This window comes from Bos indicus, chromosome 23 (genome assembly GCF_029378745.1).
Source record: "Bos indicus isolate NIAB-ARS_2022 breed Sahiwal x Tharparkar chromosome 23, NIAB-ARS_B.indTharparkar_mat_pri_1.0, whole genome shotgun sequence".
In the NCBI taxonomy this organism is placed as follows: domain Eukaryota; kingdom Metazoa; phylum Chordata; class Mammalia; order Artiodactyla; family Bovidae; genus Bos; species Bos indicus.
The window spans coordinates 22,172,697-22,200,027 of record NC_091782.1 but is presented as its reverse complement, the minus strand read 5'-3'; the positions used below and the strand labels follow the sequence as shown (position 1 = coordinate 22,200,027).

Here is a 27,331-nt window from a genome sequence, read left to right as displayed (position 1 = left end):
TGGTTGGATGGCATCACTGACTCAATGGGCAGGAGTTTGAGTGAACTCTGGGAGTTGGTGATGGACAGGGAGGCCTGGCGTACTGCAGTCCATGGGGTCGCCAAGAGTCAGACATGACTGAGCGACTGAACAGGAACTGATATCTATAACTGATTAACTTCGCTGCCCACCTGAAACTAACACGATATTGTTAATCAGCTCTATTGTTGTTTCATTTCTAAATCATGTCCACCTCTTTTTGGGACCCCATGGACCGTAGCCCACCAGGTTCCTCTGTCCACAGGATTTCTAAGGCAAGAATACTGGAGAGGGTTGTCACGCCCTCCTCCAGGTCCCTAACCTTTTACAACTCCAGTAACCATGGAAACAAGCCCTCCTGAACATCAAGCTATTGATATTAGGAAAATCTTTGTGTCGGGTCAGAATTTGTTCCTCTGGAATTGTCACACCTTGAATATGGTTCAACTAATTAGAGTCACAATGAATGAGTGAGCTGTCATGGGGACCCAAGACTTTCCATCTGCTCTCATTTCTCTGTTTCATCACCTGCTCTCCTGCTCCATAGTTTGAGGGTCACCCCTCCAGGCCCTGCTGCCTTGTCACTCTCCTCTAAATGCATTGAAGTCTACTTTCTCTCTGTGGCTGTGGTCCCAGTGCTCCACCTAGAATCTGAACAGCTCAAAGAGGCACTCACAAAGCTCTTCTGAAAAATCCATACCGCAAAAGTGTTAGGTGATGGTTTGAGCAACACTCCAGGTGCCAGAAACTCCAATGTGGCTGTTACCTCGTCAAATTTTAAATACAAAAATGAACGTGAAGGCTTTACCTCTGATATCCTGGAGATCCATTGTGCAGAGTTTATTCGATCCTTTAAGGCATCTCTTATCTGGGGGGTTAACAAAAGGAATTAAGGATTAGAAGACTATGAAGAACTAACGCATATGCTTGAGACCGGCAAACACTATGCTGAGAGTGTGTTTCCAGCAAGTACTGTTGGCGGGACCAACAGGAATAATGCTCTTGTTGGTACTTTGCCTACAAATACTAGCTGTGGTATTCGATTCATTTAAAAAGTAATCATATGGTCTATAACTACATAAAACCTTAAGTGTTTTTTATGCAGTTTCACTTGCAAAACTGCATTTGTTCTTTATCCTAATCTAGCAGAGAAGGCAGGGCATCCCAGGTGGCTCAGTAGCTAAAGAATGCCCCTGCAATGCAATCGCAATGAGAAGATGTGGGTTCAATCCCTGGGTCAGGAAGAGCCCCTGGAGGAGGGCACAGCAACTCACTCCAGTATTCTTGCCTGGATAATTCCAAGGACAGAGGAGTCTGGTGGGCTGCAGTCCATAATATCACAGAGTCAGACACAACTGAAGTGACTGAGGAGCACAGAAGGCAGGAAAACCATTATTATGTCTGTGATCCATTGGAAGATTCTAAGGCTCATGGGTTAAGGACTCTCCAGCAGCACACAGCTATTCCATAGAAATATCAGGATTAAAGAGCTCATTTCTTAACCCTTACCTCTTTTGCTTTTAGGTTGGTATTGTATCCCCATGGGAAAACAAAAGAACCTCTGTGAAATGTCTTTTACAAACCTTGCATATTAACTTAGTAGTAAAACAGCATTGATAGTACAATAAATAGATACATAAAATTTACAAAATAAGCCCTGCAGTGTGAGTGTTTGCATCTATGATTTAGAAGGTTTGCTTTTCTCAATTCAAGAGGCAATGTAATAAAATAGAAACAGGGTGATCTTAAAAGTCTGAATAAACATCTGATGTTTTGTTCCTTTTTTTCACTTATTTTCATCATACCACCTACACACACTCATCTGTATTTGGAGAATTTCCTTCCTTAAGTCCACTGCTCTTTAAGGTAGAAGCCAGGAACTCACTTTCTCAGCCTCTCTTGCAGCTAAGATGTAGCCGCGTGACCTGGGCTCAGCCAATCAGACACGATAATGTAAGAAGCATGTATCAGTGATCCTCCCCAGGCAGCATGAAGGGGCTGCAGTAGCAGGAACTGTAGCTCAGCACACACTGTCTCATGTTGCCCTGCCGAGCTGTGCTCTCTGTGCCCAGCAAAGTAGGAAGGGGCAGAAGAGCCTCCTGTGGAGTCATCTGTGCTGTGAATCAGAAACTATTCTTTATGCATAGCCTCCATGCCTCCCAGCCACAGAGAGACCTTCCCAAAGATGTTATCGTGAGATGTAATAACTTTTTCTGCTTCGGCTAGCTAGAGTGGGTTTCTGAGCTACTTCATCACTCTGAGTTTCAATTTCCTCATCTGTAGAACTAAAAATAGGAATAACCAGGATTGCTTTCAGGGTAAGAGCTAATGAATATAAGAGCTTAGCCCCATAAAAGCTTGAAAGCTTGCAGCATTGAGACCTCGATGTCCTGTTCAAGTGTCTGCACAAATGATTGAGGTGAAAGACCCCCAATAAGTGGTATTTACAAGTGAGCATTTCAGGGCCAAATACTGATAATGCATAAAGCAGCAGAAGACTTTATTGTACCTTCGGATCCAGGATTGTTCCAAACACCAGGATGAAGAAGCCCTGAGAAAGATGGAAGAGGGAGGAAGAGCCATTAAACAAAATAAAATGATAATAATAAATACCAGTACTTATTATCAGTTCCTATTCTGGTAGAAGGTAAAAATAACTTTCCTAAATCCTTAAATAGAAAGACAAAAACCATTTTATTAAATCTTTGACTCTCTCATTTTAAAGTTGCAACACCTAGATTGATCCTTTCAACAAATATGGATACAGAATTTTTCATGCACCAGCCGCTGCTCTCAACACTTAGAATACTCAGTAAACTAAGCAGACTGAGGTCCCTGAGGCATGCAAGAATACTATAGGAATTTTTTATTTGGGCAAAATAAAGTGTTTTGTGTTTATCAGGAGTTGTGCATCTCATCAGAATATAATGGCCCAAGAAAGTCCAAGGAGACAGGCTATGCACAGCCACCTCACAGTTCTTGAACAATCAGTAATGAAAGAAACTTCCACAGAAAATAACAAAAGCAGCTGTGTTCAGCTTTTATGAACACCCCCAACCTCCTTCCCCCATCCACAACTAAAAACTGTTATAAAACTTGTGAAGAAAAATTAAGTCCACGGATACTCATAAAAACTCTAGAGTTTCTAAGTATACTAACAGGTGCTCAGAAATGGGTGCTCCAGATATTATACTAGAAACTCTAGAGTTTCTAAGTACACTAACAGGTGCTCAGATATGGGTGCTCCAGATATTATAGTATAGGGAGAATTTATTAGTTCTCATATCTCTTATCTCATATCAATATTTTGGCTATCTGATGTGAAGAACCAATTCATTGGAAAAGACCCTGATGCTTGGAAAGATTGAGGGCAGGAGAAGAAGGAAGTGACAGAGGATGAGATGGTTAGATGGCATCACCGACTCAATGAATATGAGTTTGAGAAAACTGTGGGAGATAATGGAGGACAGGGGACCCTGGAGTGCTGTAGTCCAAGGGGTTGCAAAGAGTTGGACATGCGTTAGAGACTGAACAACAACATCTCTTATGATTCATACAAAGATAGACCCCATTAAAGTCACACAGTGGCTGTTCTCCTATCATTATAGTCCATTTGAGTTTTCAACTTTTTTTTCATGGAATTGGCACAAAACCACTCTGGAAGAAGGAAGGAAATGTATATGTCCCATTTTTCACCTAAGGAAGCTCAGAGATTTAACTTTCAAAATGTGAAAGGCAACAACAAAATACATTACACAAAATTTCTCCTGGAGATGAAGTTACTCAGGTCTTGACTCACCAGACAAGAGACATAAGATAATGACCTTCAATTTAGGCATCCTTGTTAAGCTGCTTCTATTTCATAATCAAATGTGATCCTTACCCAGGCTAAGGCCTGCTAAGGTACATAATTTAAGACAAACGGCACCCTAAAGATGTTGCAACCAAGTGACCATCAGCAGAAACAATATAAAACCCCCTGCAATCATGATCTGTAAAAACCTGGCTGAAGGATAGAGGATTTCACAGGGACCAGTGCATGGCTACCCAGCTCAGCTATTCCCCCAGACAGGCTAAAATACACCTCTCTGTTCACCCAGTCTGTCGAGCGCTCCAAAGCATGGAATGATTCTTTCACATTACTCTTTCTAGTGTTTCTCTTAACCTACAAGAAAACCATTGAAATCTGTCATTGTGTCTATTAAGAAAATGTCATTGATTTTGTGAACCATTCAGTTATAAAGTACCACTTGTATAAAGATGCTTGGGCCAAATACATCCCAGTCGGGTTTTGGTACTAGGAATACATTTTAAACCAAAATCTTCACGAATTTTACCCAGGAAGTAATTTTCAAAAATCAGGGAACCACAATTCTAGCCTGTTTCCTGAAGGCTAAAGGACTCAGCTCTCTCTTTGAAAGATCTTTAATTTCTTGAGTTTGGATTAATTATATTCATATCTGAACATTTACCATAATGCTCAGCACAAAAGAAATAATAAACGTCATGGATCTGTGTATTTCTGTATGTGCATGTGTGCATTTAATTGCTTTATTATACAACCTGCATCTATAGCAATAAATATGTAACAGGAAAACATTCCACAAGGATCACTTGTCATTGGTCCATGCCACCTTGGGAAAAGTTACAAAAATATCTTTCAAAAAATTCAGATAAGATTTTAGTCACAGTTTTATCTCTGAGTGAGAAGAATTCACTGGTAGCAGCTTCTTTGAATTTCCTTTAGTAGATAAAGCACAATTTGAGCAGTAAATCTCAAGATGTTCTCCCGGGTTTTAAAGTATGTGCTTTAACTGCTGTAGACTGAATGTTTGTGTCCTCCAAAAATTCATATGTTAAATCCTAGTGCTGGATGTGAAGATATTTGGAGGTGGGGCCTTTGAGAGGTGATTAGTCATGATAGCAGAATCTCCTGAAAAGGATTTAGGGTCCAAATAAAAGAGGCCCCGGGAGCTCCTGGCCCCTTTCAACAGGCAGGGTTACGTCGAGAAAACTGTCCATCTGTAAACCAGGAAGTGGGCTGTCACCAGATAACTCAATCTATCTGTGTGTGCCTCGATCTTGGACTTCCCAGCCTCCAGAACTATAAGAAATAAATACCTGTTGTTTATAAGCCACCCAGTCTATGGTATTTTTTGTCACAGCAGCCCAAATGGACTGAAACATTTACTTTTCTCCCATCAAAACAGCTAGAGGGGGTCCTCAAACCTCCCACCCAGACAGTTATTCTGGGTAAATATGAAGGAAGACACGGGTCAAAAGTTACGGATTGACAAATGAACAGTCAAGGTAGCTCTTGACTACATAATAACACTTCCCTAGCTAAAGGGTGGGGCTTCCCCAGTGGCTCAGAGGTAAAGAATTCGCTGGCAATGCAGGAGCCACAGGAGATGCGGGTTCAATCCCTGGGTTGGGAAGATCCCCTGGAGGAGGAAATGGCAACCCACCCCAGTATTCTTGCCTTGAGAATCCCATTGACAGAGGAGCCTGGCGGACCACAGTGCGTGGAGTCACAGAGAGTTGGACTTAGCACACACACAGCTTGAGCTTTAAAACCTGTGGAGATGCTCCCACAGAGAAGGAACCATGAAATCTTTAAGAAGGTCTTTCTCCTACATCCTGCTGACCTCCTGCATGTTTAGGAGTCTCTCTTCTCCATCTGCCCCGTCAGCCTCAGCTGCCCCACATCTCAGTTCCTCCTTAGTCCCTGCATGTCCTGCTTCTTCTTTGCTCCGTTGATTCTGTCTCCTCCATCAGTGAGGGCTGATGACTGTCCTTTCTCTCCTCCGGCACTGGGCATCCTCAGGATACTCTGATCCACAGACTTGCTGGTAAACAGCAATAACCAACTCACCAACTTTGTAGCTCTTGCCATTCTCCATGGTTAAATACTTCCACCACAGCTGATTTAAATCTAGCAACACTACCATGTGTAAAATAGATGGCTAGTGGAATAGACAGCTGCTGTATCGCACAAGGAGCTCAGCTCAGTGCTCTGTAACGATGGGTGGGGGATGATGAGGGAAGGTGGGAGGCAGGCCCAAGAGGGAGGGGATATATGTATACACACAGCTGATTCACTTCCTTGTACAGCAGAAATTAACACATGTTGTAAAGCAATTATACTTCAATTAAAAAAAGATAAAAAATGAAAATAATATCAATCAATCAATCAATCCAGCAAGATGGCATCACTGAACATGGAGTCAGGAAGAGATGGATACATCATTACACAGTGTTCCCACCACCCAGACAAAATAGTTGCCAATAACCTCAAAAGTACAGTGAAAAATAGACACAAACAATTACAAAGTGATGCATTTTGAGGATGTATGACCTTTGTTTTCAATCTAACTTATTTAATTTGTAAGGATGTCTATGTTTACAATCAGCTCCCCAAATTCCTGAAAGGTAACAGTCAGCTCTCCTGAGCCAGTACAAGCCAGTTCCAGCCCATCACTGCCTCATGCCTGCACCAGTGTCTGACCTTCACCCTGACTCTGCTCTCAGCTCCTCACTGTCCCAAGGATCCTGGCATTTAGCTGGATGGCCCCACCCTCCTCCTTGTCAGGAGTCAAGGCAGAAACAGCTGAAATTACAGGTTGACCCTGTAATAATAGGTAAAGGAGTTCATGGTATCAAAAATAAATGCTCACAGCCTGGTTTAAAACAAAAGTCACAGTAAAGTGGCCCCAAGGGAGACAAGGGAAAAAAAAAATGCTTAAAAGTGAAACATGAATTCATTAAGCATTCATGATGAATGGCCATGGGGTACCCAGAAGAGAAGTTTTAGGAACATTACAATTTTTAAAATATTTTTTATTTTGGCGGTCTTGCTGCAAAGCATGTGGGATCTTAGTTTCCAACCCACGCCCCCAGCAGTGGAAGCATGGGGTCTGAATCACTGGGGTTCCAGGGAAGTCCCTAGGAACGCTACATTTTGAACCCAGTTCTACCAGTGACTAGCTGCATAAATGTGGGTAAGGCAATTGATAATTACCAAGAGCTATACAAAAAAATGTATGGCACAATTAATATTTTTCATACAAATTAAAAAAAAAAATTTGAAAGGTGAAACACCTTTATTTTTGTGTTTTTTTTAAACTGGAGTATAATTGCTTTATAGTGTTGCGTGGGTTTCTGCTGTACAACGTGAATCAGCCATAAATATATGTATATCCCCTCCTTCTCGAGTCTCCCTCCCACACTCCCCATCTCACCCCGCAAGGTTGTCCCCAAGATATCAAAACACTCGCTGTAGAATGAAATCATGTACACTTAAATTCTACAAGAGCAAAATGAGAAAACATTTGACTTAAAATTTCTATTATAAATAAAACATTTATTTGAAATAGTCTTATTTTCTAATAAGTACACAATTAGGAACAAAAGCAATATTTTAGAGGGCTTTAGAAAAATAAAAGCTCTCTTTTCAGTTAGTTACTATCTACATTTAACATTCAGTATAAGAAACTTTGGCTCTTTGGTATACCATAACTGAAAAAACGAAAAAAATTTTCAGTCAGGTAAGGAATCATTAAAGATACATACATAGTCACCTGGTAAAATGCTCGGATGTATTTTTAAGTAAAAACATACATTGTTTTTTAACCCCAATCCTATGTGAAAACATATTTGTATATAAGCATAGAAAACTTGGTAAAGATACGTATAAAACTGGGAATATCGCTTAATCCACAAGAAGAGAGACTGTCTTTAATACCACTCTGGATGGCTTGCCTCATTAAAATAAGATGGTTTCCAATGGTCACTAAAAATTCTAAAATGGTGAGGAGGGTGGGAGGGAGATCCCAGAAGGAGGGAACATATATGTACTCATGGCTGATTCACATTGTTGTACAGCAGAAACCAACACGACATTGTGAAGCAATTATCCTCCAAGAAAACAATTTTATGAAAAAAGTAAAAATAAATTAAATTTTTTAAAAATTTTAAATAGAAAGAAATATGTGGGCACATTTTAGTACCTCCATTTACATGCCTAGATTTTTGGGGAAGTAGTATTATTTAGTTTCTAAACAGCAACAGCAACAGCTCAGCTTTTAATATTTTATTTATTTATTTGGCTGTTATAAGTCTTAGTTGCAGTACGAACGATCTTTAAGTTGGGACGTGAGGAATCTTTGTTTACAGCTAGTGGGATCTAGTTCCCTGACCAGAGAACGAACCTAGCTCTCTGCACTGGGAGTGCAGAGTCTTAGCCACTGGACCACCAGGCAAGTCCTCCATTCACTGTTATCTTTCCTTTTTAAACAGTCCTATAAAATGGGAATTCTTCTACCCATTTTGTAAGTGAAGAAAACATGGCTTGGCAAAGTTAAGCAAATATCCCAAGAGAGTGTTACACAGGCATAAGTCAGAGAATCCAGATTTTAATCCAGACCTTTCTGGAACAAAAGCTTACTTCCTGCCTCAATTTCCCTTCCACGAGCACGCTCAGTCATGTCCTACTCTTTGCCACCCATGGATTGTAACCCGCCAGGTTCCTTTGTCCGTGGGATTCTCCAGGCAAGCATATTGGAGTGGTTGCCATTTCCTCCTGTAGAGGATCTTCCTGACCCAAGGCTCAAACCTGAATCTCCCGTGCCTCCTGCACTAGCAGGCAGATTCTTTACCACTAGCACCACCTGGGAAGCTCTCCTGACTCAATATGCTATTTCAAATCCTTTGTCTTTTACAAAGAAATACGATGCTACGAGCTCCTGATCACAAAACTTTCTCCTGAATTCTCTCACTGTGGACTCAGTCAGAAGGCTCTGTCTGGACTTACCTGGAAGGCGTTGAGCAGGGAGAAGATGATGTGGAAAGCCAGCGAGCTGTCATTGAGAACTGTGGCTATGCCAAATCCCCACGTCAGTCCCAGCAGTGGTGTGAGGATGGCAATGTTTTTACTGATCCTCACGATGGCCCTCACCTCCTGGAACATGGAACTGCCGATGGCCGCTCTCCGGGTCTTGACAATCACCAGTGTGACTGTGACCAGGTTGACAACCACGATGGCCAGAGCCGGAACCACAAAAGCCAGAAGGGCCTTGGTCATGTCCCAGTTGAGCCAACAGGCCTCAGGCCGGAGATAACCTTTGCCAGGCTCAGTGGCAGCGACCGTGATAGAAGCGATGAGCAAAGGGCACCCGTAGCCCACCGCAAAGAGAGCTGCCACCAGGACGGACTTGGGCAATGTATGGAAGACTATCAGGATTCCGTAGAGAATGAGGAGTGCCTTGGCGAGCATCCAGAAAAACACAGAAAGGTAAGAGAAGTGAACAAAAAAGGTTGCTGCCACGCATGCGCTGTGGTGCCTCGTTGGGCCACTGAGAAAGGACGCCACGATGAACCACACATCAGCCATCAGTAAGGTGGTCGCAATGTTAGCAATGCACACGTGGCGTAAGTATGAGATCTCTGTCTTCGTCACCTGGCCCCAGACCAAGGCCTCGATGGACAAGCAGAGGATCAAGCTGCAGATAGAAACACCCAGGCCTATGTACGTGATGTAAATCAGGATGGGGCTCTGCAAGACATGGGGTGCCATCAGAATCGAGAAAGAGGTAAACGTCTTGCTCGGGCTACATTTGCAGACTACCTGCTGGGAGTTCTCCTGAATCTTTTGGCAGACCCTGTGATCCCATCTGCTCTCCACGGAGTGCCAGCCTGCACACTGTGCCCTCCTGTCCTCCGACTTGCTGATCTTTTCAAAAATCAGCGAGATTCTTTCAAGTTCCTTGGGCAGAATGACAGACAGGACAAGCCCATTCACGGTGATGCTTTCCAAAACACTGGCTTCTAAGATGGCCCCGAGAGTTGGAAATGCGATGCTGACAGCCCGAGAAGGAGAAGGCACCTCCTGAAGTTCCTCTCTACTGATTGACACCTTCCCTGTGACTTCTCGGGTGTCGTTAACTCTCATTGAAAAGGTGAAATTCTTTCCAGCGTTGTCTCTAGAGAGGATGGTGCCCACTGTGTGGATGAAAATATCTGCTATTTCAATGGGATGCTTATTGACAAATAGCTTTCTTGCGAAGGAATTGACTGAATGTAGCAGGACACAGCTGCTGTTTCTTTCGGGGATGAAGGTCCAGTTTGAGATGCTTTTGCTATTTAGAATGTGGTTGGCCATGATGCTGTAACTCTGTCAATGAAGAACCGGGATTAGTACTGAGCCACTCTCTGAATCTGCCAGAACAATCAACATTTACTTTTAAAATGTGTGGTCCTGGGACTTCCCTGGTGGCTCAGTGGTAAAGAATCCCCCTGCCAGTGCAGGAGACACGGGTTGGATCCCTGAACCAAGAAGATCCCACATGCCATGGAGCATCTAAGCCCGTGTGCTACAACTGTTGAGCCTGTGCTCTAAAGCCTGGGAGCCACAACTGCTGAAGCCCACACACTCTAGAGCCCGGGCTCCGCAATAGGAGAAGTCACCGCAGTAAGAAGCCCTCACACTGTAACGAGAGTAGCCCCTGCTCGCCGCAACGAGAGCAAAGCCTGAGCAGCAACAAAGACCCAGCACAGCCAAGAATACATAAATAGATAAGTAAATAATTAAAATAATACATAAAAAAGTGGTCCTCCAGCTGGCAGCAAAGGCATCCCCTGGAACTGCCTGGAGATCCAGAATCTCAGGCCCCACCCCAGACCTAGTCAATCAGAATCAGCATCCTTTTCTTAAAACTGAAGTATTGTTGATTTACAGTGTTGTATTAATTACTGTTGTCCAGCAACAGACTCAGTTACACACACACATATATAAATACACATTCTTTTGCATTTCTTTTCCATTATGGTTTATCACAGGATATTGAATACAGTTCCCTGGCTATACAGTAGGACCTTGGTGTTTATCCATTCTCTGTATACTAGTTTGCATCTGCTAATTCCAACCTCCCAATCCATCCCTCTGTCACCACCCTCCCCCTTGGCAAACCACCAGTCTATTTTCTATGTCTATGTAGAACCAGCATCTTAATGAGACTCCCAGGTGAGGTTAGTGCTGCAAGGGAATTGCCTTCCTCGCATTTTGTGCAATGCCTTCCTTCCACATGCCCATTGCCATCATCAATTCCTTTTCATACCTTAGTGAAACTAGCATTTGTTTACCCAGGTCAGAGCACCTATTACGTAATTAGCATCTAATGAATCCCGCTTGTGTGCAGCACCCTGTATAGGAACATTTGTTGTTGCTTAGTTGCTAAGTCGTGTCCGACTCTCTTGTGACCCCATGGACAGTAGCCTGCCAGACTCTCTGTCCATGGGATTTCCCAGACAAGAATGCTGGAGTGGGTTGCCATTTCCTTCTCCAGGGAATCTTCCTGACCCAGGGATCAAACCAGTGGCTCCAGCATTGACAGGTGGGTTCTTTATCTCTGAGCCATCAGGGGAGCCCACGTATAGGAACATACCAAATTGGAAATCGATCCTAGAGGCTAAACTTACTTTTTAATATCCTCCGCTTTGAAGATCAAAGCAAAAAAAAAAATGGATCTAGTTTCATTTTATATTCCTGAGACAGATATGTATGATTGTTTTCTTTGCACTCAGTTATTTTCCTTTTTTGCAACCAGTTCAGACTCCAAATGAAAGTAAAAAAAGTCTCTTTCTCTCTGCAGATCTACCGTGGTTCTTAGTTTTCAGTAGCCAGATACTGGAATGTACCCTGGGGTTTGATCCACACCCCATAAGTGGTCTCTCTAAATGTTTGTTGATTGAATGTTTTCACTTTTTCATTCTTCTATTCATTAGCTCTTCATTCACTTATCAATGACGATTTACTAAATACTTGCTGTGCTAAGCACTGGAGATATTGAGATGAAAAACACAGTTCTCAGACCCCCAAAAGCTCACAAAGTATCCAGCTCACCTGCATTCCTTTTCTATCAAGATGATTCTCTGCCACACCCTCACCACCACTCACCTTCATCTTTGTCTCATCAACATCCGTCATTGGCACAGTGGAGATGTTGTGTAAGAGTTGCACAATCAAAGCGATGTTACCCGGAATCCGAGGAGACTTCTGAATGTTCCTGATCACACAGGACAGATTCTGTGGACACTTTTCCATTAACAAATCTGTAATAGTCTCAGGCTTATTGGTATATTCATTTATTTTTGATCCTCCAAATGTTTGAACAGAATTTGAATCTGCCTAAGAAATGGCAAAAAACAACAAAAAGTTTTTTAATGTTCCTTTTGTTTTAAATAGAAAAGGAGTTTTACTAAAATTTAGGACAGTCTGATTACACGATTGTATATTGCATAATGTTTTTGTATTTTACATTCTCAAGCTCATACTCGCTGTGAATAACCTGTTTCTGTTATTCTGTTATTTCTGTTATTCTGTGAAACCTTTTCTGTTTCAACAGAAAAGGAAAGCCCTGCCTTGCCAGCCACCTGCTTCCTGCCCAAAATAGCAACTGTGGTCTTTAGTACACCTTTTCTGACTTCTATTTATGTATGCTGCACATTCATTCTGTAGGTAGATTTCTAGTGCCCTCTAAGCTTATTTCTACTATTCTTGAGGGGCAAAGTGCGAGATATGAGCATATTTTTAAAATAGAAATTCTGAGCTGAATTTGGATGAATCCGTTGGAACATCCATAGAGAAGGACTGAAAGTATTGAGAGATCTCCCATGGATTCTGGCTTGAGTCTCACCCTTGAGAGCAAGCAGGGCAAACTATGGCCCCAGGATAATCATCTGATTTGGGGAGGGAGAGTGGGCAGGGCATGCTCCATGGCTTATTCCATAGTTACATAGGGCATATTCCATAGTTACATAAGGAATCAAACCCAGGCTCTCAGCAGTAAGAGTGCAGAGTCTTAGCCACTGGATCATCAGGTTAATGCGATAGTCAGCAGGTTGCTGCTGCTGCTAAGTCGCTTCAGTCGTGTCCGACTCTCTGAGACCCCATAGACGGCAGCCCACCAGGCTCCTCCGTCCCTGGGATTCTCCAGGCAAGAACACTGGAGTGGGTTGCCATTTCTTTCTTCAATGCATGAAAGTGAAAGTGAAGTCCCTCAGTCGTATCCAACCCTCAGCGACCCCATGGACTGCAGCCTTCCAGGCTCCTCCGCCCATGGGATTTTCCAGGCAAGAGTATTGGAGTGGGGTGCCATTGCCTTCTCCTTATCACCAAAAATGGCCTGATTTTTGGTAAATATAGTTTTATTGGAACTGATAGATTTATTGGACAAGTACAAACACATTTACCAACCACACAGCCTCATGTCCACTTTCCCGTTATTGAGTGCTACATGCATAATTTCTTATTTTCTAATTGGAGTATAATTGATTTACAATGTTGTATTAGTTTTTGCTGCACAACAAAATGAATCAGCTATGTATACATATATCCCTACGCTCTTGAGTCTCCTTCCCACCCACCCCCATCCCACCCCTCTAGGTCATCACAGAGCAGTAAGCTGAGCTCCCTGTGCTATATAACAGCTTCCCACTAGCTGTCTATTTTATACGTGGTAGTGTATATATGTCAATATTACTCTCCTAGTTCGTTCCACCCTCCCCTCCCCTGCCATAGCCACATGTCCATTCTCTATGTCTGTGTCTCTTATTCCTGCCCTACTAATAGGTTCATCTGTACCATTTTTCTAGGTTCCATATATGTACATTAATATACAATATTTGCTTTTCTCTTTCGGGCTTACTTCACTCTGTATGACAGTTTCTAGGTCCAACCACATGACTACAAATGATCCAATTTCATTCATTTTTATGGCTGAATATATATATATATACATATATATATATATATATACACAATATTCCATTGTATATATGTACCACAACTTCTTTATCCACCTCGCTGTTGATGGATGTTTAGGTTGCTTCCATGCCCTGACTATTGTCCATTGTGCTGCACTGCTAGTCTGGGGCTCCACTTTGCAGGTGAGAGAAAGGATATTACCTCAAAGATGTTGAAGGCAGTGAGAGTGCGGCAGGACTCAGTGACTTTGTGCCATTTCTTTTGCCTGCATAAAAACCCCATATCCCCTGGAGTATCTGGAGGGCAAGGTTGGCTGCAGTAGGAATTGTCCACACAAGTGCCCCGGCATTCACCTGAGAAAAGAAAAGGTGTCAGCATCGGATGGAGAGGTCTGGGCTCTGGACCACATGGGCCAGTTACCACGGTGTCCGCACAGTGAAGGCACATCAGTCCTATGGACATCAGGTGTCTTTTCTTTGTAAAGTGCAGGACAATTGAAATAGATCAGGGATCATCATCTATTTCAGTGACAACCTCCTATTAATTCCGACAAACTAGTATCCTGAACTCTAAGGTTTAAAATAGATAAAAATGGTACCATCCCAGCTGAAGTGAGTAAGAGAGAAGAGCCCACAGTTCAGTCCACTAGCTCCCTATCTCACCCCATAGGAACCCCCTAAACACGCCTCATGCCTGCAGCTCCCCAAGAATACAGTTTGGAAGCCAGTATGCTTGATAGCCTCTAAGAAATTTCTCAGCTCCAATTTCTTAAAAAGCTAGGAATAAAACCACATATGACCCAGCAATCCCACTTCTAGACATATACCCTGAGGAAACCAAAACTGAAAAAGACACATGTTCCCCAGGGTTCATTGCAGCACTATTTACAATAGCTAGAACATGGAAGCAACCTAGATATCCACTGACAGACGAATGGATAAAGAAGCTGTGGTACATATACACAATGGAATATTACACAGCCATAAAAAGGAACACATTTGAGTCAATGCTAATGAGGTGGGAGAACCTAGAGCCTATTATACAGAGGGAAGTAAGTCAGAAAGAGAAATATAAATATCATACACTGACACATATATATGGAATCTAAAAAGATGGTACTGATGAATTTATCTTCAGGGCAGCAATGGAGAAACAGAGAGAGAGAACCAACATATGGACATGGGGGGAGGGGAGGAGGGAGAGGATGAGATGCACAGAGAAGGTAGCATGGAAACTTACAATATCATATGTGAAATAGATAGCCAGTGGGAATTTGCTGTATGACTCAGGGAACACAAACCAGGGCTCTGTGACAATCTAGAGGGGTAGGATGGGGAGGGAGATTCAGAAGGGAGGGGACATGGGAGTACCTATGGCTGATTCTTGTTGATGTGTGACAGAAAACCACAAAATACTGTAAAGCAATTATCCTTCAATTTTAAAAAAATAAATTTTAAAAAGTATTATACAAAAAATTTCTTAGCTCCAGAACTTTACAAGGAGTTATGTCATCAGCAGGGTGTCATAGACCCCCCCATAGCCACTGTTCTATTTTGAGTTGGTTCAATCCAAAGGATTTATGGCAAAGAACTCTCAGACCAGGATGCAGCAAGAAGGGAGCAGGGGTCAAAGGTACAATTTAAGATGAGAAGAGTAAAAGAAAATCCAGATACATGCCATCGAGGTGTGCCATCTACCACGCCATGAGACAGAGGGCTGAGAAGAGCTCTGCATTACAACAGATGGATAGGAACACAGCCAACTGTTAGTAACTGCTGCCAACATACCGTGTGGCCTGGTAGACACCTGCTCCTTGCTCTTGCTGGAAGCCTAGGAAGGAAAATTAAAACTCAGGTCAGAAGCAGTCACTAAAATGTGCAGCCAGTGATTCACTTTCACCACATCTGACTCAGTTCTGATGCTAGCGTGCCACTAAATCTAAGACCATGAATTTGTCACCACGGTCCCATTTCCCCTCAACCTGAACAGATGTCTTTCCACGGCTATTCAGCAGGAGAACTCCTTTCACTCCAGGAAGAATGATCTGCTTTCTATCTAGGAAATACACCCTGGGCAGATGTGGGCTCACTGGAAATTAATGAAGGTTGAGGTGCAGAACCCCTTGCTTGCATGGGCCCCTTCTTTGTGCTGAAAAAGAGTGTAGCAATGTGTTCACATGATCACTGTTGTTGTTGTTTAGCTGCTAATTCGTGTCCAACTCTGCGACTCCATGGACTGTAGCCCGCCAGGCTCCTCTGGCCATGGGATTTCCCAGGCAAGCATATTGGAGTGGGTTGCCATTTCCTTCTCCAGGGGATCTTCCTAACCCAGGGATCAAACTCACGTCTCCTTCATTGGCAGGCAGATTATTTACCACCGAGGCACCAGGGAAGCTCCATCATTATCATATGTTTGATTAAATTTTCAGAAGCAAAATAGTTTAGCCATCATCTGTTCAGTCCTTTTTTTTTCTTTTTCCAACTCCCCCTCCTTCTCTCTTATTTTGGAGAGCACTCGAAGGATGTAGCTGTTTGGGGTAGAAGTTGAGTTGGGTATATGTTTAGTTTGGATTCAAAAGCATATATTTATGTAGTTTGCAGTCGTATCTGCATTACAAGGAGGACATCAACATATAAGAGGCATTCGTTCTCAGAGTATTTACAATTTGTCATAGAACAAGAAAATCGTACGTGCTCAAGATACCTTGCAACTAACATATGAAAAAAATTTGGTTTCCCCAAATTTGACAACAGTCTTTCTCACATGTTTACATAACATTATTAACAATGAATTGAGAAGCTGAAAACTATTTTTTTTAACTAGCAATAAGAATGAAAAAAATCTGATCATCAATTTTAGAGGTAAAACTGAAGCATCTTTCTATTTTTCTTATAGAAAAAAACTACAAAATTATTGACATGTAACTATGCAGCCAAAAAATGTAGAGAGGAAATCTTGGCAGTTTATTTATAAAAATATTGTTACTAATTTATTACTGGAGGGACTGCCCTGAGAGTCCAGTGGTGAAGACTCCATGCTTCCAATGTAGGGGACACAGGTTTGACCTCTGGTGAGGGAACTGAGATCTCACATGCCACTCGGTGCCAACCAAATAAATAAATAAATAGATGCATGGACATGCAAACATTTCAAGATGCCCTCAGCCCATCTTGAGTGGATCATGATCTCCAATGCACCATAACAAAGCACTTCAAAATGAACAATTCTGGATAACACTTGGCCCATTAAACAGACTCCAGTGAGGTCACATCCTGCTAGTCAGATAGGAAGGCAGAAGGCAATGGTATGTTATTTACAAGAAATTCTGGAAACTGTCTTCTTAAGTGAAGGAACTGATTCACTTCCAGTTAATCTGCCAAAGTCCATGTATACAACTCCACCTGATCTCTTCATTTCTAGGGTGGTATCCGGTCTGGGCCACTTAAGCTTCAGATAGTAACAATCCATGGACAGAGCAGCTTGGCAGGCTACAGTCCGTGGGATTGAAAAGAGTCAGACACAACTGAGCAACTAACACACACACACACACACACACACACACACACACAGCAATAATCCTCAGACTAATACTACGAACAAGACACTTGCAAACCCATCACCTGTTAAACCCACAGAACTGCCTGAGAGAGGTTGGAAGACAGATAGCACCCCAAAAAAGCTCAGCCCCCAGCAACTTGTAAATTGAGAAGAAAAGGATGGAACATTTCTGGTAAGGTGAGTCCGCGATAATCAAGAAAACAAAGGCAGCCTCCCATGCTCAGCCTCCAAGTTCTGTCTTGTGGAAGAGCGTGGATGAGGAAATGAAGAGGAAATAGTACAGAACTGTGGAGTTGGGTGCCTCCTGGAAAAGGCCTTTCTGAGGGAGTCTCTAAGTTTTCCCAGAAACTGGGCTGTAACTCAGTATTAGGGGGAGGGGCGTCATGGAGAAAATTCCCATCCAGGGGCACATTATTTACAGAGTTAATATTATTTGGAAACTTCTAGAAAGAATTCTTTAGCTTTTTATTTTATATCAGATTATAACTGATTAACCATTTTGCGATAGTTTCAGGCGAACAGCAAAGGGGCTCAGTTATACATATACATGTGTCCACTCTCCCCCAAACCCCCTCCCATCCAGGCTGCCACCTGACCAAGGTGCTCACTGCTCCTTCCTGCCCATTGGTGGTGTTCACCATCAGACTTCTCGAAGGAGATGCCATTTTGGGTGGGACAGTGTCTCACGGTGCCGGGACCATTCCTAAATCCTGCTCACTCAATGCCATTAACCATTTCCCAGTCAAGGTTGGAGACTTCCCTACAGTTCGGATGGTAAAGAATCTGCCTGCAATGCAGAAGACCCGGGTTCAATTCCTGGGTCAGGAAGATCCCTTGGAGAAGAGATAGGCTACCCACTCCAGTGTTCTTGGGCTTCCCTTGTGGCTCAGCTGGTAAAGAATCCGCTGGCAATGTGGGAGACCTGGGTTCGATCCCTGGGGTCACAAAGAGTCAGACACAGCTGAGCGACTTTCACTTTCACCCCTTCTTCTACATACCCTTCAGCTCAGATGGGCTGCCTAACTCATGGGTTCTAGTTTCCATTTGGTCTCCCCACCAGTTCATCCTCCCACCTCCCTCTTCTCACCTGGCATAACGTCCTGCAGGACTCTGTGGCCAAAAGAAACACGAAGCCGTACAGCAAGAGCAAAAGCATCTGAGTCATCATCTTCAACACAGTTGCCTTTCTGGCTACTAGAAGAACAAACGAAAAGGCAAAATGTCTCCAATCGGAAGCTTTCAGTGTTCCATGCAGAACCAGTCAGCCTGAGACTGGGTTCTGTCCTTAGCGCTGTCTGCTTGGGCTCCACTGCTTCAGAGGTGGGGTCCCTGTGGTCTCCCTAGACCTTACCAGGATGCCACAGGTATGCGCACCAGCTGGCCCTGGGAGGTGCAGGCAATCGCCGTGATAACCTTCAGGTTCTGCTGTTGTCTTGCATGTAACACCTAGCATGGGAATCCCTCCAAAGGCATCTGCCTACTGGGGTGTGACATATCCAGCCCATATTTGGGGAGCAGGAAGGATGGCACACTCTCTGGGTTAGGCAGGGCTGAGAAAGCTGTGGGTGGCTAGGGTGGAAGGTGAGCTGGCATTCCCACATGCAAACTCAGATTAGAATCACTTTTGAAGGAGAGTAAGCACCAGGCTTGACCTGTGGTCCCTCATTTCCCCCTAACTCTGGAGCTGTATTTTCATAGGTAGGTAGTAGCTCCTTCAAAATGGATCTTAGACATGCCCTGGTATTGTTATTTCTGCCAAAACTGATGTCAAAACTAAAATGATTTCTTAGCATCTAGAACCGTGCTGGACACATGATGGGGACATAGAAAATTCCATAAGAAAGAAGAAAGGTAGGACCGAGAGAAGGGAGACCGGAAGAACTGAGGATTTGCATCAGAGTCCATGCTATATAGATATAAATTTTAATAACTTCAATATTTTTCATCCCTGAGTAAGATATTCTTTGAGAGGTGTTTCTTTACTTTCAGATAAAGAAGGAGAAGGCTTGGATGTCATCAACAAAGGCCAGGAGCTTTTACAATGGTTGATACTATTTGACCATTTTTTGGTGAAAGATAAATAGTCTTTATCCCAACTATGCATAATTCTATAGAAAACAATGCCATTATTTTAAAGACTAGGCAAATTACATTTTAAAATCATGTTTGCTGCATTGAAATGATTGTCTAGCTGAAGTTCCACTGAAATCGAATGATTATTTAAAATATTTTGCAGTGCCTGTTTCAGACCATCATTAACAGTTTTCTGAAGGTCCTATAGTATTTTATTCTCCTTTAATTAAAAAGAATTCTTTTAATTGAACTGTAGTTGGTTTACAATATTGTGTTCGTTTCACATGTACAGCAAAATGAGTCAGTTAAACACACACACACACACACACACATATATATATATATATATATTCTTTTTTCAAATTCTTTTCCTATTTAATTCCTGGGTCAGGAAGATCCCCTGGAGAAGGAAATGGCAACCCACTCCAGTACCCTATGCCTGGAAATCCCATGGATGGAGAAGCCTGGTAGGCTACAGTCCATGGGGTCTCGAAGAGTTGGACACGACTGAGCGACTTCATTTCACTACACTTTCCTATTTAAGTTGTTACATAGTAGTTTCCTGTGCTATCCAGTAGGTCCTTATTGGTTATCCATTTTAAATTCAGCAGTGTATACATGTCAATCCAAACTCCCTAAATATCCCTTCCCCCCAACCCCCACCCCTGCTTTTCTTAGCAAACATAAAATGAGCTTCCCGTCTCCAAGTAATGCCTTAACAGAAATTAAACAATGGTGTCCTAAACAGAAATTAAACAATGACAGCAAGGATGACTACTTTCCGTGTCCCCTCAACATCTCGGGAAGTCGCAGTCCAATGGCACTCCTGAAGCACCACCCATTGGGTGGCAACTTGGCTAGGGTTTGCTCCCTGGAGATCTCCAGACCCTTGAAGTCAAAGCCAGACAAGTAGACATGACAGGAAGTGTCCCCAAGTTTCAGATTCCACAAAGCAATTCCCATATTTGTTAGCAATTCAATTCTGAAATATTTCTTCCTACCTTTATGTCAAATTCCTCCATCCCGAAAGCCATAGGTTGAGTGACAAAGACAAAACAGGCAGAAAGAAAACATACGTGCTGCACCCTGGCTTGTGCTTTGCATATGGCTCCATCGGAAACAAACATCTGTTTAATTTAAACACACTCACACACACAAGTGATAGAGACCAGAGCAGCTCTATAGAATGATTGGGGGTGGGGGGGACTCTACAACTTTAACCCTTAAATCTTGACTAGGAAAAAAAGAAAGTATTGGAATAGCAATCATGGCAAACACAAACAAGAGTCAAGAAAACTCCAGACATATTTTGATCAGACACCCAGGAGTATTTCAATCACCAGCCTGGTCAGCTGAGTCTGCGGCTCCTACTTGCATAATTAGGTTTCGAGGTGAATTGCTGAGGCTTCTAGTGAGATCCACAAAACACTATGTAATTTCCCAGACAGACTGTGGGAATACACTTCAGATGATCTCAGGAGTGGAAGATTCCATAGCGTCTATCCTGTAGACATTGTACTCTTTCACCCCTAGTCAATGGCCAATCCCTTCCTCCTGCCTAAATGCAGACACTATGAAAGGCAAGAGATTGGTAAAACAAATAGACACTGTCTATTACTGTGTGTCTGACACTATATTTACATTCACTCTTGTAATGCCTTTGGATAGTTCTAAGTGAGTGATTGCCACAATTTTTTTTTTTTTTTTAAATTAAGGGGCTAAAAGTTGACCCTGGCTAACCTCATAGTTACTAAGTGGCATGGCTAAGATTTAAACCCAGATCTGCAATTTTTTTCAGTATATCACATGTCTTTTCTGATATAAGAAAGAGCTGAGCTTTGTATGGAGTTAATTCCTTCAGAACATTTCACATATAACTTTCACCTTGACCTCATAAAATTTTATGCGGTAAACAAAAAAGTTACCATTTTTCCTTTTTTATCAAAGAGGAAATTGTCCAGATAGAAGGTGGCTTTTCCAAGATCATACTCCAAGTTACTAGAAGAACCGGATTCTTTTGACTCCTGATCAAGGGCTTTTTAAACTATATCGATCTGTCCCTGTCCTCCTTCCTGTCCTCACTGGAGACGTAAAAGAACTGATCACTATCTCTATCTCTCAGTAAAAAAAATTATACACATAGAGAGACAGATGGAAATAGTGATGTCAGAGATAGATGATAAATAGAGAGATCTAGGTTTAAATAATCTTTTAGAAACATACAAACTAAGTAGAATTGCCTTCAGAACTCCTTCAGTCTTCATCCTGAGTCATCTCCATGCTGTGCCCAGATGCTCAGGGTCTCATTTTGACTCCAGTCTAAAAATCTCTGACCTTGGACAAAGCTCCTTCCTTACTCTGAAGCAAACTTTGCCACATCAATGAGCTCCTTTCTCAGATCTTAGCCATTTGGAATTCTTCTGACTGCCAAGAACTACCTTCAGTCAGGCTGACTACCAATAATGCGAAAGTGAATATTAATGGTTTGTGATTTAATCATCCCAGGTACGTGTACATTCTAACAGGAATTTCCCAGAGGCAATCTCTCCAACTTTGGCCACCTGATACGAAGAACTGACTCATTGGAAAAGATTCTGATGCTGGGAAAGATTAAAGGCAGGAGGAAAAGGGAACGACAGAGGATGAGATGGTTGGATAGCATCACCAACTCAATGGACATGAGTTTGATCAAGTTCCAGGAGTTGGTGATGGATAGGGAAGCCTGGAGTGCTTCAGTCCATGGGGTCGCAAAGAGTCAGACACAACTGAGCAACTGAACTGAACTAAACCTCTCCAACAGTAGGAAGTAAAGGCACTGACCTTGGTCAATGGGCCAAATTCCTGGGCATAAGGATGACCCTCTATGATCCCAACCATATCCGCAGAACCACCTCCTCTGATATGTTTATGTAAGTCCTCTGTTTTCTCCAGATGCCCAGTTTTTTGAACTTTCCATCAATTTCATTGGTTCCCCTGAGCCTTGGCAAGCTTCACTAACCTCCTTTTGAATTGGATGTTTTTCTCTTTATGCATGCAGATTTCAAGCCATGATGAGTAATGAATTACTCACACCTGAAAGGTAAACAGCAAACAGGTAGGAACATGGGTTGATGGTGTCTATGCAGGCACTTGGTAAAGGTGTACCCCAAGAACCACCAGCCTCATGAGTCACCACAAAACCAAAGAGAGAATTTACTCTGACAGAGACAGCTGAGATAAATTCAAGAGATCATAAACATATACAAAATTTGGAAAAGAAGATTAAGTAACTAGGTAAACCCAAACTATTGTGGCTTTGAAGCACTTCTGGGACTCCATCATATAGAAGTAACTTGAAGTACAGAAAAAAGCATGATTATGTAAGTTTGCTGATCACGCTTGGATAATATATAGTAGGTGGCACTAATGGTAAAGAATCAGGCTGCCAATGCAGGAGACGCGAGAGACGGGGGTCCATCCCTGGGTCAGGGAGATCCCGTGGAGTAAGAAGTGGCAACCCATTCCAGTATTCTTCCCTGGAAAGTTACATGGACAGAGGAGCCCAGCAGGCTACAGTCCATGGGGTCACAAAGAGTCAGACACGACTGAGCGACTGCACACGTAACTGTCAAATAATAATACAGTGCATAGTAAATTCTGATAAATCTATATAAAGGAATATTACACAAATATTAAAAATGTTTATGAAGAGCTTTGATAATATATTAGTATGAGGTAGCAGTGTTTTATATATACATATATATACATGTATAATTTTGTAATAGTAATGGGACATCAGTCAATAGGATGCAACAGTCTCATGGGTTATCTTTGTGAACTTTAGCTCCATCTTATTTGACATTTGGTATTCTCTCATTTATATTATATATATATGAAAATAGCTGTTCACAACTCATATGTATGGAAATTATGAATATTTTCTAATATAAATAGAAAGAGGAGAATGTTTCCAAATAGATCTTCAGAAATTTTTTAAAAACTGTGGAGGGGCTTCCCTGGTGGTTCAGTGGTAAAGAATCCGCCTGCCAATGCAGGAGACACGAGCTTGCTCCCTGATCTGGGAAGATCTCACATGCTGCAGAGCAACTCAGCCTGTGTGCCACAGTATTGAGCCCATGCTCTAGAGCCGGGGGAGCTGCAGCTACTGAGCCCACGAGCTGCCAACGACTGACATCCTCTCGCCCTAGAGCCGGCACTCCTCAACAAGAGAAGCCGCACTGAGAAGCCTGAGCACTGCAACAGAGAGTAGCCCTTGCAGCAACCAAGACCCAGCACAGCCAAAAATTAAATTAAAAAAAAAAAATTATTTTTTTTTAAATAGTGAGGAGTTTAAAAAAAAACAAACAACAACCCAATATGGAAACAAGGCATCACCTAACTCCTAAACCTGAAACAATATGTCAGTCCTGTTCAGCTCTGAGTTTCTGAAAAGAGACATTGCTCCTCCTGTGGTCCCTTAGGTGTCACATTCTTTCTTGTTCTCTGTGCCTTTTCTCTACGTTCACTTAGGTCTTGCTGGAATGTATCTTCTCAAACTTCTGCAATGAAGATCTTTGAGTGGTGAATCCTCTTAATCTTTCCTTCCTGAAGATTCCTGAGGTGAGGACTGGTCTACCCAGCTTGGGTCAGCTGCCCTCCCCTAATCCAATCAGCTGTGGCCAGGCCCATCTTTCAGCTCCATGTGCAGTAAACACGGAAGACGTAGGCAGTTTCTAGAAAAGTGTGGGTGGGGTGAGGGTTTATCTAGGCAAAATGATTAATAATGCAATAATAATAATAGGTGTCCAATGTATCCCTCCAACAGAAATGCAAATTGAGTCCTAAACTGCTGCATCTGAGAATATCTGTTGATAAGCCAAAGCCATTATTTCCTATTTTAGCTATTTTTCAAATTATGTCATTGTTTTCAAAACACTCACTCTCTTCTAGAGAAGCTGAAAGAGACAGCAGCCCACGCCAGTAGTTTTCAACTTTACACATTAGGATTCCCAGAGAGCTTTATTTTTAATTGCCAATGTCTGGATCCTACCCCAGAACCACTGAATCAGGATTTCTGACAGTAAGGCTCAAACACTAATATTTTTCCCCAAACTTTTTATTTTGAATAATTTCATTACTACTGAAAAGTTGAAAGAATAGTACAGTGAAAACCTACATATCTTCCACTTAGATTGCACTAATTATTAACATTTAGGGATGAGTAGGGTTTTTTTTTTTAACTCCCCAGCTGATGTTAGTGTGATGGGATTGAGAACACCCCTAACTACAAAACAAAAAAGAGCACAAAATTAAGTAGATACGGCAAGAAAGATAAAGATTAAAAATGGCGTCCTGGCGACCCTCAAGATCCTGTATTTCATGCCCTGGGTTCTATGAGCCACCTTAGTATCATCATCATAAAATCACCTTCGGGGCTTAAAGTAGCATGATTTAGGACTTTGTTTATTGCTATCAAAAGGGTCAAGAATAATATTCAGAGGCAATAGAATTCTATAACCTCTTTCCTAATTTAGCAGCAACAACAGAGGGTTTATTGACTTGAAAGATCAAGATTACATTAAGAGGAATATACTTTTTTCTTACCAACCCAAGAATTGAACCAGGGTCTACTGCCCGGCAGGCAGATTCTTTACCATCAGAGACACCAGGGAAAGACCTTTTAAAAACCAGAAGCTGTGTATTCCCAAGAGAGTGGGATTAAAGATAACTAGACCACAGGCTATGGTTTTGTGGAAGCAGCAACCGCTAAAGTAGCCGGTTGGTGAATCAAGTCAAACCTTGCACAAGCCAGGCTCCATCTGAAAGGGGAGGTGTGGGGAGGAGGAGGAGAAGGAGGGGAATGGTGTGTCCCCGAGGTGACAAGTATTGTATCATAACACTGATGTGGTTTAGAATCACCAAAACCTGATAATAAAAGTAGACTGAATCTCAGTTAGTTCTATTATTCTTTTCAGACATATTTAAACATATGATTGTCTATGGATACTGCCTCCCATTATTGGCTGGACCTGGGCAAACCACCTCTACTCCCAACGCCTGTGCCTCTGCACCCATGTCCAATTTTAGCAAGATCAGGCGGTCACCAGGCTTGGAGCTGTCCCCTGATCACCTCATATTCGAATGACAGCCTTGGTTTCTGTTTACAAAATATCATTTATTTTGCAAAAAGACAATGATGCCATAACTCTATATCATGCAAATACTGTTGGAAAGGGGTTTAGGTCTGTGTGATCTTAAGATGTCTCTAAAGACAGAAAATAGTTTTTGCTGTCTTTTAAGTTTTGCAGGGTTTTTTTTTTTTTTGGTCTTTATTGAATTTGTTACATGTTTTATGTTTTGGGTTTTTTGGCCTCAGGCATGTGGGATCTTAGTTCCCTGACCAGGGATAACCTTCACCCCTGCATTGGAAGGCAAAGTTTTAACCACTGAGTCACCAGGGAAGTCCCAGTTTTACAGTTTTTAAAGCTAAACAAAAATCATTCCTGTGAGCTACAAATAAACTGATTTTTCCAAACCGTAAAAATATGAATGAACTTTCTAGGAGAAAATTTAATAAACCCAAATAACGTGAGGTCCAGTCAAGCCTCATTCTTTAATCGGGCAAGTTTACTTTAGAGGGGAAAACTCATTTTGTCAAAATTCAAAGAGAAAAAAGTTTTTAAGCAGAACTAAACTTTCAAAATTCACACTCAACAAATACAAAGAATCCTTCTGAAAAAGGAAAGAATCAAATTAAGCACCAATTTCAACAATATTTTAAGGAAGAACATGAAAAGCAATAGACATGGGGATGTTTGGGTGTCTACCACCACTCCTCGACCCGCCATACAAAGAACACACGTCAAGAGAAATCTACCCAAACTTTGTATTCCTCCTGAGAAAGTCTGATCTCAGGAAAACAGTGTTTAGGATCAGGAATTCTTAATGCCATAGGTTAGTCATTAGAAATGCAGAATTTGTGTGTGTAAGGGTGTAAAAAGATTCCTCTGTATTCAAGGAGACTTTAAGGCTGGTGATGACTTAATAATAAGCCAAAATTATAGACAAAACATTACAAAGTGTGATGAGGGAAATTATGATTTTTAAAAAGTTAATTAGCTTCTGTATCTGTACTTAATCTCTGTCAAGTCATCAAAGAAAAATTCCTTTAAAGATTCTACTTTCCTGGCCTCTGTTTGCATGGGATCAGAGAAGTGGAGAGTAATAAATAAAAACAAAAATATTGTCCTACCGGATTAGTGCTCTTATTGAATTATGCCAAGTGCCCCTAGGTTACCAAATTCCTTTTTAAGACTCTCTGTATATGTTAATGAAAGCCCACACCACACAGCCTCACTGGCTGCTCATCTCTGAAGTTCTCCAAGGGAAGGCCTTGGACTGAGAAGGTCATGGGGCTACTCACCGTGGCTAGCCAACGACACAGGCGAATTTGTCACTGGCAAATTCGACCTACTCCCGGCAGCTGGAGACGCAGATGTCAAAGACTTCCCTTTGCCATATCTCACAGCAAACCAGCAAGCTGGGCCCCTGTATCTCTGAGCCGTCAATTTAGCCCTGAATGGTGGCTCCCCTGGCTGAGACAGTCAGGTTGGGCTCTGCCTGACAGGCAGCCAGCCCCATATGCCCTGCAGCCTGCCAGGCAAGTCCTGCCTGGGAGTAGCCCCTGCCGTGGGAGGGGCAGCGTGGTGGAGAATGGATGAGTCATACACGAGGTGAACACACACAGACTCTCACAAAAGGCCAAGGCTTCTCTTTCTGGCAAAGGATCCAGGACTATAGAGACGGCACAAGATTTGTGGTATTAGGTCACAGCTACTAACATCCTCACGCATCTGCCTAAGCCTGAAAATGGGATACGGGAAACACAAGTGTCTGTGCTTGGAGCTCTTTGGCTGGCTTTCTGGTCACGAAGATTATGGT

At 42.3% G+C, this 27,331-nt stretch overlaps 1 protein-coding gene across 2 annotated transcripts in view; it reads right to left on the bottom strand.

Moving 5' to 3' along the window:
* LOC109577446 (putative adhesion G protein-coupled receptor F2P) overlaps positions 1-27,069 on the bottom strand; it is a 35,383-nt gene extending 8,314 nt beyond the window's left edge. Inside the window, exons 1-8 of one of the 2 annotated variants that reach the window (XM_019986374.2) lie at positions 26,814-27,069; positions 18,426-18,532; positions 15,568-15,610; positions 13,982-14,133; positions 11,972-12,202; positions 8,831-10,189; positions 2,528-2,569; positions 827-886 (exon numbers count right to left, since the gene is read on the bottom strand). In XM_019986374.2, coding sequence (XP_019841933.2) covers positions 827-886; positions 2,528-2,569; positions 8,831-10,189; positions 11,972-12,202; positions 13,982-14,133; positions 15,568-15,610; positions 18,426-18,506 — 1,968 coding nt within the window. In that variant the 5' untranslated portion in view covers positions 18,507-18,532; positions 26,814-27,069. The remainder of the gene's footprint in view (positions 1-826; positions 887-2,527; positions 2,570-8,830; positions 10,190-11,971; positions 12,203-13,981; positions 14,134-15,567; positions 15,611-18,425; positions 18,533-26,813) is intronic. The other variant, XM_070778080.1, reaches the window with a different exon arrangement.
* Between the last annotated feature and the right edge of the window lie 262 nt (positions 27,070-27,331).